At 35.2% G+C, this 18,743-nt stretch overlaps 2 protein-coding genes across 2 annotated transcripts; one reads left to right on the plus strand and one right to left on the minus strand.

Moving 5' to 3' along the window:
• The first annotated feature begins 4,215 nt into the window (after positions 1-4,215).
• On the plus strand, positions 4,216-11,613 carry LOC123558902 (uncharacterized). The gene is made up of 7 exons (XM_053518368.1): positions 4,216-4,591; positions 7,591-7,750; positions 8,771-8,783; positions 9,418-9,501; positions 9,804-9,924; positions 10,297-10,352; positions 11,329-11,613. Exons 1-7 carry the CDS (start codon positions 4,380-4,382, stop codon positions 11,460-11,462), a joined length of 780 nt encoding a protein of 259 aa, XP_053374343.1. The 5' UTR covers positions 4,216-4,379; the 3' UTR covers positions 11,463-11,613.
• A 135-nt stretch (positions 11,614-11,748) lies between these two features.
• On the minus strand, positions 11,749-15,264 carry LOC128546982 (putative nuclease HARBI1). Its single transcript, XM_053518413.1, has 2 exons — positions 15,168-15,264; positions 11,749-13,770 (listed from the first exon to the last, which is right to left on the minus strand). The coding sequence occupies exons 1-2, from the start codon at positions 15,209-15,211 to the stop codon at positions 13,554-13,556; spliced, it is 261 nt and encodes an 86-aa protein (XP_053374388.1). The 5' UTR covers positions 15,212-15,264; the 3' UTR covers positions 11,749-13,553.
• Positions 15,265-18,743: the final 3,479 nt, after the last annotated feature.

An 18,743-nucleotide genomic window follows, 5' to 3' on the forward strand; every position in this document is an offset into this window, starting at 1 on the left:
TTAAAAAGTAATTTATAGCAAAGAGTGCTTTTACACTATTTATGCACGACGGGCGGTTATACGTCGGGCGTAGTAATTGCGCAGCCCGAGTGAAATTATTTGTACGACGTATTACCGCCCGGGTGTATAAATAGTGTTAAAACACGCTTTTGCTATAAATTATTTCAATTCTAATAAGCCTTTTATCTAAAACAGAAGATAAAATATAGTAGCGCTCTTTCTTGGTCGCAACAAAAACTTTGACGTCACCGCACGTTAACGTGACGTCATTCTAGCGTAAGCGTGTTTTAACAGAGAAAAGCATATTATAATGGGAATTAGAAGCATGTATCCTTATATATAATTGGGGTGTTGTTAAATAGTCTAAATCGAGTAATCTATAATTTTGTTCGTAGAGTTGTGGGTTTCCACCGAACTTTCATATACTTTTAATCTACCATTTTATATAATATACGCATTTTATTAATGTGATAGGAGTTTAACGAAAAAGCAACAATATTTTCTACAGATGTTTTTGGAGTTCTCTATTGTGTTGCATTGTTTCTGAAAAAGCTTGCATTTACAAATACATATGGTTCAGAGTCGCGGTCATAATGTGATGTCCTCTCTCTGCTTCCTTACAATAACTTCTACATTAAATTGTGCATTGTGCGAGTATGTTTACAGAACTTTAGCGATAGCTCAAGTCAGCGTCGTTGTTAGTAATTCTATTCATTTAAGGCCTTTCCGACATTTCTGTTTTCAAATAATTCCGCATTACGACAAGAAAGACAAGGGTTCACGTAAACTCTGCCACTGAAGTAAGAGACAAATGTTTGTTCAAAAAAACATAAGTATTTTACCTTCTTATGTGCTTTAAGTATGGAATTCGAAGTGCGCCAGGTCCCCTAAGAATAACGTTGATCATCTAAAGCATAACGTAAACAATCAAGCATCAGTATTTCCATTTAAGTTAAATGCCACGAAGGTATTTATATTCTCATTAATTAATAACGTTAAGCCTTGATGTTCACCATTTCGCCAGAGTAATTATGCCTGCTGGTCCTCTGGAAGCGCCAACAATGAACGTCATCAGATCGAGGTCAAGTCGGCCTACTGTGATGATAGAGCCATTGTTTCAAAACTAAATTTCATGTCATCTGTAAAACGGTTCTAAAATTAGTGGTTAAGGAAAATATCAAAATTGATCATTTAACTAAATCAGATCAGTCCTACGAAAATATTGCAAACATTCTTGTTGCAATCTCCATCAAACATGATAAGCGTTTTCGAAATATCAAATCAAATAAAATAATGATGGGTATTATCGTAATCAACCGTTTTCGTTCACAGAATTAGTTTGTTTGTTTGTTTGTTTTGGGTTTAACGCCGTTTTTCAACAGTATTTCAGTCATGTAACGGCGGGCAGTTAACCTAACCAGTGTTCCTGGGTTCTGTACCAGTACAAACCTGTTCTCCGCAAGTAACTGCCAACTTCCCCACATGAATTATCAGAGGTGGAGGACTAATGATTTCAGACACAGTGTCGTTTATCAAATAGTCACGGAGAACATACGCCCCGCCCGAGGATCGAACTCGCGACCCCGCGATCCGTAGACCAACGCTCTTACCTACTGAGCTAAGCGGGCGGGTACAGAATTAGTTGAATCTCTTAAAAATTATAATGATACGACGGCTGGTCTGATACGAACCCTGAAATATTTACATCCAAATATTATAAAATCAAATCGACTGACAAAGACTATTTCCAATTTCATACTGACAGCTCGAAAGTCGGTTTAAATGTGAGCTGAGCTATTGTTAAAAATTACGTTAGGCATCACCTTTTCCGACTCATTCTTTGTTTTAAAAATGATTCATAACAGAAATATTAAAATAATTTCATTCAAAATCTACTTTTCCTGGTCCATGCATTATCATATGTGTTGGATTCAAAGTCATGTTGGTATTAGTAGATATTGCAGCAAAGAAATCCATTTCATTACAGCAATCTATTTAGAATTTACAATCTTTGATTTTAAACCAAACACATATTTTATCTGTATATACTTCATGACGATACTTCTGTTGATGCAATGATTCTAGATACATGTTATATATCATGACAGATTGCACTTTCATATCTGTATATACTTCATAACGCTACTTGTGTTAATGCAATGTTAAACTTTCTAGATACATGCTATATATCATGACAGTTCTTTCATATCTATATATAATGATACTATGCCATGAATCACACTTGCATATATTATGCTTATACATATTTATATATAACTTGTAAGGTGTGGAGTGTGGATGGTTCCCCGACCCACACACACCTATGACGGGATAATAAAAGTATCAGAACCTTTAGAAAAAAACAAACAAAACAAAAAAACAAACACATTTTATCTAAATGGCAGTCATAATGAAATATTCTAACACGATCCGATTCATTTTCCTGTTAAACAAAGAAGGCTGAAAACAGTGAATTATTATACAACAATTCACTGTTCTGACGTCACAATCATTACGTCATGGCGTCAAACGGCATAGAGGCGCGCTGGAACAGAAACCGATTGAAAACGGGCAAAATTTAATGAATACCGTCAAGGATGTACTTTGAAGTCGCTGGTAACGTGTTAGAATAAAAATAATATATCTCATTTAGTGATTTGCTCTTGAATTAAATCATTGTTTGTCGTTCAGATGCTACGCCCTCGTGATATAATTCCTTCGCATCTGAACTCCAAACAATTATTTATTCAGCGACAAATCACTAAATGAGATTTATTATTTCTTAAATATTTCGTTCAATAAACCTCGTTATATGCAAATGAGCCAATCGGCTGGCAGGTAGGAAGATGCTCTATCTCGCTGTCGTTAGGTCACACCCGTTTGACACATTCTTATCTTCCGTCAGTGCACAGCGCAATACATGCTTTGACGTTCAAATATTAAACAGTTATTTGAAACAGTTTCTGATCACAGTAATTAATCCTTGTTAAAACAGACAAGCAACTATCATCAGTCGAGACGTTCACACATCAATGAACCCACTTCTATCCGCGTGTGTATTTCAGATTATCCAAAAAGCATGAAAAATTTTCGAAACCTTTGATGCGGAGATCAAAATTGTAAAACGTTAAAAGCAAACGGTTCGGAAACATGTACACTAGTAATTATAAGGAATAAAAGGGGGCTTTATGTAATATATGTGTGTTAGGGGCATGATTTACACATGCATAAACACCAGGAATAGAAATTTGATCCTATAATAAACACATTGCTATGGCGTCATGCAACAGCGGAGCATTACAAAGATCACAACGTTCTGCAGTGTACAGTTGTGTACATATATATATATATCATGTCGTCATATTAGAAACCTGCATTTAAACGGACTAATAGAAAACTACGATATCATGCAACCTTGTACTTTTTGCTGTTACAACCATCATCACTTTTCAGATAACTATAATTTCAGAAGTAAGATATGTCGGATAGTTTACATAATATGAAAGAAATGTTAACATGGATATACAAATCACAGGTTTTCATTGTTGTCGTGTTGAGCGACCTGTGGAGTTTTCACGTTTTCTATTTTAGAAACATTTCCACTTGTTTATAAAATATATGGTTGTGTGGAGGTCAATGATTGACTATGAATATAATCTTTAGCAAATTATCATGGCCTTCGAGTGGTTTGTCGTCCAATTTATCACGGTAGATACGCAGGAATTGAACGACGAGGGCTTTAGCCTGAGTGGTTTAATATCTTAGCATCTGAACGATGAAACATGAAAATTAGACAAGAAATCACAAGAGGGCATTGACTGTTTTCATTCCTAGATGTTCAATGAAATATTTTGGTAAAAACTATGCTGGGCTTTATTTATTCGATTAGTAATGAACCGGACGTCATGCGGCAATTTGATGTCATAATTAATCATAATGCTCTCTGTCGGTATTATCAATTCCGATTTGAATTTCGGAGAAAAGTCAAATCCTATTTATCATTTTTTTTTTTGTTTCAAAGTTATATATGACCCATTTTCGCATCGTAAGTATGCATGAAAAATGTCGCTGTCTCATTCGTTCACTTTGTGACATAGACACATAATGTTCCTAGGTGTCTCTAGGGATAATTAGTTATTTTTGGGCTACTAGATAGAACATCAAATAGAATGACATTGGAAATATTTACTGTAAGTCTACGTGTAAACACCTGGGTACCGTTTTACTAACAATCCTACGTTTTGCGTAAATATTTCCGTAACTTTTTCTCTTACGCAATTTCGTACGTGCGTTTTACTAAACGTTCGTAACTTATACAACGTACGTGCGCATAAAATGTGCGTAACTCTTCAGTTGAAGGTATTTTTACGTTTATTGAAATGACGCGATTTTCCCGCAAAACTATCACCGAATCGTCTGCACGAATGATGGCTGACGTTCCATTAAAAAAGAGGAAGGAAAACTGGACCAGAGCAGAGGGAGAGGCTCTAAAGTCGGCATATTTTGAAAGAGCAAGTATTGTCGACGGCCGCCTTGGTCCGAAATTGCGCGCCGTCGACAAAGAGAGATGCTGGCGAGAAATTGAGGACAGGTGAATCTCTATGCCTTTTTCTTGCATCTTCATGTCGCTTATTTATTCTCTGGTTAAAATTCCAGTATTATAAACGATACTGTGTTGGTGCGTAAATATGGTCCATTAAAATTCTCCTTAAAGCTGGGTGAAAAAGCGTTTCTGGAAATGTGCTTCCAGCAGATTCGCATACTGTATTATAACACAATTAAAAAGTCTCAAGCTCTTTTACCGTCAAAATAAGCTAAGAAAAAGTCAATTTTTCTGCTTATAAATAGCTAATTTATAGAAGAATCTATTTTCAACGGCAGTCTCTCATTGTAATTTCTTTACGCCATTTGAGTTTGCTCTCTAAATTTGAAGTTGACTAATAGAGCTACTGGAAATTTCCTGTGAATTTTATCGGGAACAATTCAAAACTCATTTAGATCTAGTTTACATGCGAATGCACGAGTGGACAGTAATTTTGTGCTAGATAGATCTGATCTGAAAAAACAACAAACAAACAACAACAAACAAACAATGGCCATGTAACTTAATTTTTTTTTTTTAAATGTAGATCTAAACTGACTTACATTTTACCTATCAAAGCTGTAATAACTCAAAAGTTCTTCCAGGTTTTCAGTAGCTCTACAGGCCTAGCAATAGGCCTACTCGATTACTAAGTTGTAAATCAACAAGCTCTTTCAAGCATCGATGACATTGAGGCACCAATCGCACCATGCACTTGAAACGGTGATTTGTTCAATTTAACACAATTTCAAAGCGCATGGTTCAAAGATAGCCTGTATTTTAGCATCCTTACAGATGTATTTCAAGTCCGCCACATATCCAGTTTCTTTAACAATCATCAGTTTTCAGTAAACAATATCCACCATATCCGTCCCGGATGTGCATGCAATAGAATTTTTTTTTCTCCGACAGAAAATTGTGACGTATGATAGAAATGACGTAAGAGTACTATGGCCATACAGTTTGCAAAATTATACGAGGTGCACAAGGGAACACTACCTAGTTTATACACAATCAGCAGTACTGACGGAGAATTTCATTACATTTCATATTTTACTTTTTGAAACAATGCTTGCTTTATATAGTACATTCCTGTCGAAGTTGTAGTCTGGATTATGCTTTTAAATTTCACAGGGTGTATGTCCGTAGGCCTAACCGTGGCAAGTGTTACGTGTCTATTGTTTTCTTCCGGACTGAACGAACACAGTCAGGCTAATTAGATCTACTGTATCTTGCAGTATTTTGATGAAATCCACGGAGATCGATTGTTAATTACCATTTTGTCCGGCCAAGTATCATAATTGGCATGTGACTTGTGTACTATCTCTACATCAGTATACATGTACTTAAAAAAAAACATGAAATGAGCCGCGCCATGAGAAAATCAACATAGTGGGTTTGCGACCAGCATCTGCGCAGTCTGGTCAGCATCCTTGCTGTTCGCTTTTAAAGCCTACTGCAATTTGAGAAACCGTTAGCGAGCAGCATGGATTCTGACTAGACTGACTGCGCGGATGTGTATGCTGGTCTGGATCCACGCTGGTCGCAAACCCACTATGTTGATTTTCTCATGACACGGCTCAGATATATATGTTACGATAACTATTAAGGTAACATGGTGATATAAATCCGGTAAAACATACTATTTGTTTTCGGCTCCAATGGATTATGATGTTGGGTTTAACGCCGAACTGACATAATAACGACTTTCCAGCTTTGATGGTTGCGGAAGACCCCCGTGCCCCTCCGTGCATTGTTTCATCACGGGCGGGCATCTAGGTAGAACCACCGACCATCCGTAAGCCATCTGGATTGCTACCTCACGTCGAGAATTCAACGCCCTGAGTGAGTTTCGAACCCAATTTGAAGAGGGGCAAGTGATTTGAAGCCAACGCTCTTAACCACACGGACACGGCGGTCCCCTTGGATTACTAAAGTTGTATTATTCGACAATAGCTTCTTTTTTCAATGATCGCATATAATTACATGCTCCTAACAATACAAGACGGTAAAGAACAGGAATGATACAGATTTATGATTATGCCAGAATGATGAAAGAAAAGCCTGCATAAGAGGAGCTAAAATTGATAATACATATTAGTGTAATAAAGCTTTGACAGTTTGTTTTGTTATTTTTCTACTGGATAAAAGCTATCATGTGATAAAAAGAATATTACATTTGCGAATGTACACACTGAATTTATTTAACTCGTTGAATAAAATTGATAAATTGCTCTTCAGTGGCTCGGATTTTACTTTTATAAGACACTCATGTAATATCCTCTATATAACTGTATAATACGCTTATTATCAGGTTCTAAGCAACTTCCATCTTTCTCACGGAATTTATAGTGGTCGTTAGCGGGGCTCAAACCTGCAAACCTTTATCAGTGAGGGTTTTAGAGATTACAGATCAATGACTGTATCCCTTAAACCATGGATCCAGACCCAGGCCATGAGAATAATGATCACTATTACAAAACCTGTCTGCAAAGACCATCATTTTTTTTATCTCCCATAAGAATATTATCATATTTAACCTACTAAGAATGAACACCTGTAAACAAAGACAAACGTTTGCTGTTTCCGCGTGTAGTGTTTATTTTTTATTTTTTTGTTGGATTTACGTCGCACCGACACAATAATAGGTCATATGGCGACTTTCCAGCTTTAATGGTAGAGGAAGACCCCAGGTGCCCCCCCCCCCCCCCCACCCACGTGCATTATTTCATCACGAGCGGGCACATGGGTAGAACCACCGACCTTCCGTAAGCCAGCTGGATGGCTTCCTCATCATGAAGAATTCAACGCCTCGAGTGAGGCTCGAACCAACATCGATGAGGGGCAAGTGATTTGAAGTCAGCGACCTTAACCACTCGGCCACGGAGGCCCCGCGTGTAGTGTTTACAAACATGTTCAACTGTATCTATATATTGCAGTTTTTATTCATAACAACTTTTATCTGTTAAAATTGAGCGCTGCTATATAAAACTAAATCATGCTTTCAGTGTCAATGCACAAGGAACTTGCATAAGAACAATGGAAGAGTGCAAGAAAAAACTGTCGGATATCAAGACAGATGTTAAAAAGAAAGAAAGGAGGAGGAGGCAGATGGCAGCAACAACAGGTGGTGGACCCCCTCCCATGTTGGAGGATTGGGAAGATAAGGTGAATAAATAAGTCTTTACAATGCATAAAATGAATTAACAAGAGGGCAAAGATGGCCCTAGGTCGCTCTCCTGAGTATCACACCATATCAGTATAAACACAATTTACCTAGTATATTGAATTCAGGAGAATATTCAAATTTTCATAAAGATTGAACCAAATCACGTAGCTCCTGAGTGTAACAAGCATTTTCTTTTATTTAACCTAGTGACCTAGTTTTCAATACAACTCCGACACATTTGTAATATACTTTATCAAATTTCATCCTGCATGGCGTAATTGGCGAAACAGTACCAGTGAGTACCTCAATAAACTCAGTTCACAGTGTTGAATACATTTTTAAAAGGAAAAAGCAACAACACATTTACAATGTTTCCTAAACTTTTAATTTTCAAGTTAGTTGACTCTACTGATTCAAAACAGTCTTATCTAGACAAATGCATAAAATTAAGAAATGTAAGCAAAGTAATGCAGCTATGAAAAATTATACCCACTATGAAAATTTGTAAGTTCATGAGAGGCTATGACATTTCAATATTGCATACGTAAATGTAAATAACAAAAATCTAGAGTTGCTTTTTCGGAAAAAAAAACAACGCATGTCTCCCACAACTGTCTTATCATCTAATTAGTGAGTCAGAGTAAAAAGGCTGTTCGAAAAAAAAAACGCATGTCTCCCACAACTGTCTTATCATCTAATTAGTGAGTCAGAGTAAAAAGGCTGTTTTTGGGTAAGGCATGGGCCATAATTCTAAAGTGCCTCAGGTGATATGGCTAGTTATCGATCTTGGCCCAGGAGTTATGGTCAAAAACATTTTGTTCAAGTTTGATGAAGATCGGATTAGAAATGTTCAACCTAGAGCACGGACAAGAGTAAAAAGACTGCTTTCCAGTTACTCAAAGGCCATAATTCCAAAGTTTCTTGCCGATTTGGCTAGTTATTGATCCTGGCCTAGGACTTATTGACAAACACAATTTGTTAAAGTTTGGTGAATATCTGATGAAAATTGTTTGAAACAGAGAGCCGACAATAGTAAATAGGCTTATTTTCGGTAATTCAAGGGCCATAATTCCGAAGTGCCTAGACCTATTTGGCTAGTTATGACTTATAGACAAACACATTTCGTTCAAGTTTGTTTAAGACTGGATGAGAAATGTTCGACGTGGAGTACAGACAAGCTTTGTGACAGACAGACACACAGACAGGAGTAAATCAATATGTCTCCCACACCACTCTGGGGTGGGAGACACAATATTATATTACAACCACTTCGTTTATATACCACAAACTGATAAGTGTACATAACAAACAGAATTGTCCACAAAACAATTTATGTTAAATTTGCACATGTTAAAGGATTGCAACTATATAAATCTGGTATAATAATAATAATAACTACCAGTATATCACAAGTCTACATTTATAACTAATAAACTCAAGCACATCAGAGTTCAGAATCAAATTCAAACACACTGGAATGGGCAGCTATGGCGTGCCATAGATTCATAATAGTCAGTCTAGTAGTTTTATGCATCCCCCTTACTGAAAATGAAAAATTGGCCCAAATAATTGTTATTTTAGGATAACTGGGAAAGGCTAATTAGGCTTTCTTGTTTTTAAAAATTTAATATTAACTATACAAATTGTAGATGTTCAGATAGTTGAGAATCTGCAATTGGAGGGTTTTGTGGAGTGGACACTTTCAAACTAAGCAGTGGGATCAATTCCAGTACTAAACCTGTTAACTGTGGTGAGTACCTTTTATTGCAACTTTGGCAGAGCTGTTTTTTTTTTTCCAATTATTAAAGGCCTAAAAGGTAAAATTCTAAATATTGTAAGTAAAAACATCCTAGGTCAACAATGTCAGTGCTAATACAATGAAATGTGATCTTTCTCTCTTACATATAATCAGATAAAATATAATACAAGACATCAAATTCTCTGTGTTGTTAGTGTTAAGAAAATTATTTTTCTACCTATTATGCAGGTTTATTGAAAATGAAAAAAAAATGTATTTTATTACATAGTATGGAATCCATTATTCCTTTCCAGCCACTAGTGTGTTGCCAACGTCAGAATACAGAGCATACAACCCACCAATACAAGACTTGTTGGAAGCAGACTACCCACCAGTACAAAATGCCTTTGAAGCAGACTGCCCACAAACACTAACGTAAATTGTGTTGCCATATAAAAGTAGTGTGTAACTTTCTTATGGAAAAACTGCTGTTGTAGAAACTTGGTAGTTAGCCTTTGAACAATGCCTTGTACCAAATATCTAAGTTCAGAGTCTAGTAGTTCAGACAAAAAGATTTTAAAACTTTTTTCCTATTATCAAAAGTAAATGTAAACATTTTACTCTCCCAACCCCGGTACTAAGTTCCACCATGGCGACAAAATGCCAACACTCGTGGTAGAATACAACTAAACAAAGTTTCAGACAAATACATTGGGAGTTCTTTAATGAATGTTTTAATAAATGAAAATTATACAGGTCATACATAAAGGACCTTGTGTATTAATGTTCAATGAAATTTAATTCCAGAAATCAAGTGGAGATCAGTTTACAACCAGTGGTTGACAGAAGCCACAGTGGCAGAGGTGAGTCTATCAGATACACATTAAACTTGAGTAGTCATTGAGACCCAGTTTCAAATTTTACCTAAAATTCCTCAAAACAAACATTCAGACTTTAGATTTTTAGCTCATCTATTCGAAGAATAAGTAGAACTATCCTACTCACCACGGCGTCGGCGTCACGCCTTGGTTAAGTTTTTGTACCAGTCCAAATTTTGACAAAGTCTTTTGAGATAAAGCTTTGAAACTTTCAACACTTGTTTGCCATCACCATGTCCAGTTATAGGCAAGAGCACATAACTCCATCAAGGATTATGGCTGAATTATGGCCCCTTTTGACTTAGAAATCATGGTTAAGTTTTTCGTACCAGTTCATATTTTGACAAAGTCTTTTGAGATAAAACTTTGAAACTTTCAACATTTGTTTACCATTTTTCAATCAATTCTTCGAATAGTCAAGCGCGATGTCATCCGACAGCTCTTGTTATGATTTACTAGTAATAATTTTGATACACAAATATTCTGACAAATTTAATGACAATAGGATAAGAATTATCCAGTGGGTGAAATATAGCAATCTCTGTCAATCAATGGCCTGTAACTCTAGACCCATAGATCTGATTTTGCTTGTAATCAAACTTAGCACAAAACTTAAGGTCATACATATGTTGTATGAATATTATTAAGATTGGTAAACATATGAAAGTACTATTGTGTACATAGGATGAAATATATCAATGTTTACCTATCAGGGCCCATATCTCTGAAACAAATGGTCTGATATAGATTATTATCCAACGTAGGCTGAGATCTTGTGGTCAAAAATATGTTGTTGAATACTGTGAAATGTGGATGAGATGATGTATGAATGTGGACATAAATGTTAACTAACTGTGGGCAAAGGACAGATGTCCTACCACTATATAATCATCTAAAGATACAATAAAACGCAGTGAACAACTGCTGAATTTTACAAGAATTGTTATAATTTAATTTTCAGGTTCATACAGAGCACTTACTGATGATGATTTGAGGTCTGTAATGCAAGAGCAGAACAGACTGCTGTCACAAATTTTGGAGCAACAGAAGATAACCAATGATCTGTTAATGGCCTCCATGACATTAAAGAACTGAAAGATGGTTCTTTGTATTCTATGTGATTAATGATGAACTCCATTTCAAATATTGTGAACTGTGATATTTTTATTCAAAAAAATTAATTTTAGTTATAAAAGCATTTTTGCTGTATATTACTAGATCTATATTAAATATTATATCTAAATGTCACTGTCTTTATGAGTCATAATATGTACTAACTTCAAGTTTTTTTTTGAAAATTCATGTATTTCATTGTTCAAGAAAATTAAAGGATTAATTTCCTCAAAAATAACATTATTTAGGGCAGATAACTCTTTAAATACCGATGACCTATGACTTTTATTGCATATTGAAATAAAAAATTTACCAATCTCATATACAGGAATTCTAGCATATGCCTTTATGAAAATACTTGCTTAAGATACCATCATTTTTTAATCGAAACAGCAATATGCTTCCATTATTTCTTTTGTATATTTAATCTTATTTCTATGAAACATTTTCATTATAAAAAGGCAGTCTGAAAGACCCACCATTGTTATGGATAGTGAAAGGGTAAACCTTTGACCTTGAGCTGTGACCTTGACCTGACATGACTGACTCATGAATTCTGCAGCCCATCTTGATGAGGTGATCATTTGACTCAAGTTTCATGAAAATCCTTCAAAGATTTTATGAGATACAGAGCTCAAACCTCTGACCTTGAGATGTGACCTTAACCTTGAGTTGACACAGCTGAATCATGAGTTTTTGATGTAGTTATCATTTGACCCAATATTAATGAAAAAGCTATATGACAGGTGAGCTAAAAAAGAGAAAGTGTAAAAAAGACTTTAACCAAAGTTGCAACGTGGAAAAATGCAGACGCCGGGTCGAGTAGGATAGCTCTCTTTATACTCTGTATAGTAGAGCTAAAAATTAAGAAAAATACTGTCAAAATATAATCAAAGTAAGTCTTGCATGTCTAATTTTCATGATGACTGTTTGTGTCAAGTTTTCGTATTAATTTATTGACAGGTGAGCTAACTAGAGCTATCACTTAAGGTGATGAATGTACACCCCCCCCCCCCCCCCCCATGCACTGACACAGTACATTGCAATTTGACACACACAAGATTGCATAATTATGTGGACTGTATGTATATAGACTGTATGTATACAGTATAGTAACAAAAAACAAAGTCTCATAACTATTCAGAATATTTATCTAAAAGAACGTAACATGCACCATGCACAACTAGGGTTGGTACTGATCACTTGTGTGAAGTTTCATTAAATTGTGTGCAAGGGTTCGGAAGATTAGGCGCGGAAAAGATTGCATATGCAGACTGTATGTACATAGTATGTTAACAAGAAACAAAGTCCCATAACTCTGCAATTTTTGTTGTTGAAAGAACCTAACATACCCCATGCACAACTACTGTTGTTATAAATGTACTGATCACTTCTGTGAAGTTTCATTAAATTGTGTTGAGGGGATAAGGAGAGATGATGCACACAAGATTGTGTCTATGTATATAGTATAGTAACAAAAAACTGCAGTTTTTCTCTCTGAAAAAACCTAACATGCCCCATGCACTACTACTGTTGCTACTGATGACTTGTGTGAAATTTCATTAAATTGTGTCAAGGGGATGAGGAGAGATGGTGCGCACAAGATTGTGTCTACGGACAGACAGACGGACGTTCCTACATATAGATACTTATGTGGCTACTCTTTTGTTCTCTCTATTGTTCTTTTAGCCACGTAAGAGAAAAATAGCCACATAAAAGCCTTACGGAATGAATGACATCAAAGAAAAAGTACAGTTACCTATTGTTCCTATAGCCACCTAACTATGCAAATGTGAGCTCGGAAGGACAGACAGACGGACGGACAGACAGACAGACGGACAGACAACCTGAAACCAGTATATCCCCTTCTTACAACTTCGTTGTCGGGGGGGTGGGGGGGGGTGGGGTACAATAAAATGTCTGTTTTTATCTTTCATTGGACAATGAAACACACTGAACTTTTCAAAGTTTTCCTGAAGAATTTCTAACTTCATTCAATTTGAAAAGTCTAGATGTTTTTCATAATACAATAAAAGATAGAAACATGCATCTTATATGGTCAGAAAAACATTCTTAGAACCTATTAATTAAAGCGTCTCTAGTTCTCTGTGCATTGGGTTCCACATTCCCCTGGTACGGTTGACCGTCCATATCTGGATGCTGATCTACTTGGCCGTCAAAGTCAATACCATTGTCTATGCACAGGTTGTGCAGTTTGGCACAAACAACAAACACTTTCGCAGCTCTCTCAGGTGTTATCTGCAGAAATCCACCAGTTTTGTGAAGGCATCTGTGTACAATGTAAAAATAATGTCTTTAACTTTTTCAAAATAACTATATTCTGTCTGTATTTAGTTTTTAGGTGATTATTTAACAAATAATCAAAGCATTAGAGTGGTTTATCATCTGATTTACCATTTAGATACATTGGAATTGATCCATGGGGCATTAGCCCGAGAGGTTAAATACTGAAGTATCTGAACAATGAATATCAGTAAACTAGATGTGAAATCACAAGAGCTTGATCTGACATGCTCATTGATATATTTTTGATAAATATCATACTGGACTTCATTTAGGTGAGGAATAATGTATCAGACGTCAGGCAGCAATTTAATGTCATAATACTCTCTTACTGGCCTGTGCATTAACCATTGTTTATTGCATAATATACAGAGCATGATATTCTTCTTTGTTTAACTGAAAATCAAATCGAGCCATATTAGAATATAAGATATATAAAAATCCAAAAAACTCAAATTGCTCTGAAGTACAATTTCACTTCTACAATGCCACCTGAAGATGAACTGTACAATAATTGAGCTGTCTGTGCAAAAATCTTTTGGTCTATTGTCAATCACTATCAAACCTTGAGAACACTGTGCAGATGACAATTTATATTTTCAGTGAAAGAAATTTATGTAATATTGTGCAATTTCTAATTACTTTTTACTCTAGAAAATAGAAGTTAACAGATTAACAACTTTAATTTTGAAAAACAATGTCCATGGTGGAATAAAAAGTTATCCTTAAAGAAATGAAAATTCTATCAAAAACTGAAAAAGATCACCCTGAAAGTCAAGGTCAAATGTTTTTAATCAATGTAATGGACATGTGATAATGAATTTTATCTGTGAATAGGGAGGAATTCATAAAGAAATGATAAGTTAAGGCAAGGTGGCATAAAAAGACTTCAATATTGCATGTCTGTACTTAAACTTAATAGTTGAGCATTATGAATAATTCTACCACAATCCGATTCATTTTCCTATTAAACAAAGAAAACAGAAAACAGTTAATTATTATACAACAAATCACTGTTTTAACGTCACATTTATTACGGCATGGCATCGAATGGCATAGTGGCGTGCTGGAAAAGAAACCGATTGAAAACGGGCAAATGTTTAATGCATGTCATCAAGGATGTACTTAAAAATCCTTTGTAACATGTCGGAATCGAAATAATATATATCTTATTTAGTGATCTGCTCTTGAATAAATCATTGTTTGCCATTCAGATGCGCATTATTATATCACTCATGCTGCACCCTCGTGATATAATTCCTTTGCATATGAACTCCAAACCATGATTTATATTCAACGACAAATCACTGGATGAGATATATTATTACTTAAATATACCTGCACTAATGTAAACATTAAATAATGAATTGTGAAAATATTTACCTGAAGCGAGATTTAAGCAAACCAAATGCTCTTTCAACCACCATTCTGGTTCTGCTGTGTGCGGTGTTAAAGGCATTTTCTTGTCTCGTTGATGGTCTAATCTGTTGATATTCAGTAAACACAAAAATTAATATAATACAACAAATTTTTTGTTATTGAATATATAACGTATTACATGACAAGAACATAACAAGAGCAGCACCCACCAGTGCTAGATGCTTGACTTTATTGTACCTGATAGTAAAATGGAAGAAATTTGAGAAAAGGGGATTCAACTCATCAGATTCCTTAATGTAGTTACCTCCTCTTCTGTACAGGAGGCCATTACTGTAATCAAATAATGTTGTTTGTTTGTTTTGAGTTTAACCCCATTTTTCAACAGTATTTTAGTAATGTAATGGCAGATAGTTCACCTAACCAGTGTTTCTGTATTCTGTGCATGTACAAACTTGTTATCCGTAAGTAACCGCTAACTTCCCCACATGAATCCAGAGGTGGAAAACAAATGATTTCAGACACAAACGTATTTTTTCAAATCATCATGGAGAACATACATACCCCTTGCCGAGGGCTTGGATTCGTGATCCACAGATCTACGCTCTCTGTATTGAATTGGATTTCAAGTCAACATATCTTACAGATATTGAGAAATTTGACCTAAATGCAAACTTCTTAATTGTAAAATTGACATTAACTGGCATTTACCACATGTTTGACGTCGCGGGAGTGTAATAAAGCCATTGAATAACAAGAGGGCCATGATGGTCCTGAATCGCTCACCTCTTCCCACATGACCCAGTTTTGAGTATGACGTCATTTTTTCTATTATTTGACATAATGACCTAGTTTTTGAGCTCATGTGACCCAGTTTTGAACTTGACCTAGATATTATCAAGATAAAAATTCTGACCAATTTTCATGAAGATCCATTGAAAAATATGGTCTCTAGAGAGGTCACAAGGTTTTTCTATTATTTGACCTAGTTTTCGAAGGTACGTGACCCTGTTTTGAACTTGACCTAGATATCATCAAGGTGAACATTCTGACCAATTTCATGATGATCTTGTGAAATATATGGCCTCTAGAGAGGTCACAAGGTTTTTCTATTTTTAGACTTACTGACCTAGTTTTTGATGGCACGTGACCCAGTTTCGAACTTGACCTAGATATCATCAAGATGAACATTCTGACCAATTTTCATAAAGATCCCACGAAAAATGTGACCTCTAGAGTGGTCACAAGCAAAAGTTTACGGACGGACGGACGGAATAACGCACGAACGGACGACGGACGCTGCGTGATCACAAAAGCTCACCTTGTCACTATGTGACAGGTGAGCTAAAAATGATAATACACTAGTGTAATAAAGCTTTGACGTCGACGTCGTTTATAGTGAAGGAGAGTTGGTCAAATTGTCTTGTTTATATAGTAAATGAAAGTGAATTTTTTATCTTTCGACAGGAAAGGCTAACATGTGATAAATAGAATATTACATTTGTGACTTTCCACATTGAATTTTATCATTTTATTCAACTTGTTTAATAAGTTCAATATGAAAAGACACTCACGCAATATCCTCTATATATGGCATATAATTAACTGGCATATATGTACTTTGTAGTATGTTATTTGAAGCACGAGAATCATCTTACACCACAGGGTGTAAGATTGATTTTTCCAGCACCGGTAAGAAAACCTGCAATCCCCGTCTGGTATGCAAGAACAAATATTTGTTTACCTTGGTGTGACCAGATATGCTTCAAGCATATCCAGAATCTCCAACGAGCCAACCATGGTTTCCTGTCTCTAACCAGCCTTCAATCCACAACTTTCAAAGATGGTACTGTCATGGGTTTGAACCCGCCATTGAGCAACTACATCCACGAACCTGTAATATTATTATCTTAATAAAAAGTTAAATATTTTAAATATTGCAAGTGGTAGACTGCCAGAATTTATTATAATATATCTACATGAACTTAATGCAAAATTTCCATATGAATTGAAGAAAATAATTTCTTAATTCAGACTCGATTTAGTTGTTTCAAGTTATGCTTCGGAAAAACATTATTTTGTATAATAAAGGGAGATAACTAAAATCCATACGAAGTTATGGTTATTTTGATAATGTACATCTTTTCAATGGCCTTTAAATATCATTACATGAAATTTAATTTTACTTAAATGCTGTTAATACTTTTCAAGTTACCGGTATGCCCAGAACAAGCATTATGTTGCATAAAAAGGGGAGGAAATTAAAAAATTGGTAGGTAAAGTTATCGTTCTTTGACAATACTATTCGTCTTAATGGCCTTTATCATTACGTGAAGTTTCAATCAAATAACATTAATACTTTTCAAGTTATGCTCAGACAATAATGTGATTGACAGACAGACAGACGGACGGTCAAAATGGCAACTATACGCTCCCATTTGTGGAGTATAAAGAGAATGGCACTTTATTCTTTGCCAAGGACATTGAGTTTAAAATATGTAAAATGTTTTATGTTTAGAGCTTCTTTTAATTTATGAAATATATTTTGGAAAGAAAACTTTGCAGTTACTTCAATAAACGACAACAATATTATAATGTACTTTCATAATTTCAATCTTTATATGCATTTATATCACATGTGACGGCCTTTTTACCTAATTATGCATATTTATAAACCATCAATGTACTGTTAAGATTTCCCAATTGATTAAGGTTCAATTGATAAAGATGTGATCATTTTGAACATAAATGCATAACTTACATGACTATGTGCAAAGAAATTTATTATTCACTCAAATATAATATAGATACTACAGTAAAAATGTCTAAGTACTATACCGCATGTCTGGATCCACAACTGCTTGTACATTTATTGCGTGGTACCCTTTTCGACACACAAAAATGTCTTCTCTAACTTTTGGTGCCAGAATTGGGATGAGTGTGCCGTCAATCGCACCAATACAATTCGGAATCCTTGCGATATTGAAGAACTTTTCTTTTCATTGTTGCCAGAGACGCAGCAGTTCTGGGGAAATTGATGTTATTCAGCTTTGCATCAAGTGCTTCGATAACCTTGAGTTTAAACAATATTTATTGTATTATAATTATCATGTACATTGTATACATTCACACTTAGAAGTTACAACTAATAATACATTACAAAATTTACACAATACTTAAAAGTTATACACAACTCCTATTTAAGATGGGTTTATTTCAAAATGAAAATATCATTCAGTTTCTATGCCATAAAAGGCATGCGATCTGATCCGGACCCACTCTGTTCAATTAACATCTCATTATAACTATACTGATTGAATAGCGAACAGTATGGATCCTGATCAGACTGCAAATGTGCCGGCTTATTTGGATCAATACTGTTCGCAACGGACATAAGGCTGGTTTTCGCAAGACACGTCTCATCTGTAATTTAGATTTATTACTGGTATTAAAGTGTTTTATGTAATTGAATGAAAATGAGACTATAGACAGAAAAATATTTAAACATAATTTAACTGAAACACAATGTTAAATTAGATGTAAATTCTGAATTTCGAAGATACTGTAGACAAATCTTGAATA

Source organism: Mercenaria mercenaria, chromosome 11, assembly GCF_021730395.1.
Source record: "Mercenaria mercenaria strain notata chromosome 11, MADL_Memer_1, whole genome shotgun sequence".
NCBI lineage: Eukaryota > Metazoa > Mollusca > Bivalvia > Venerida > Veneridae > Mercenaria > Mercenaria mercenaria.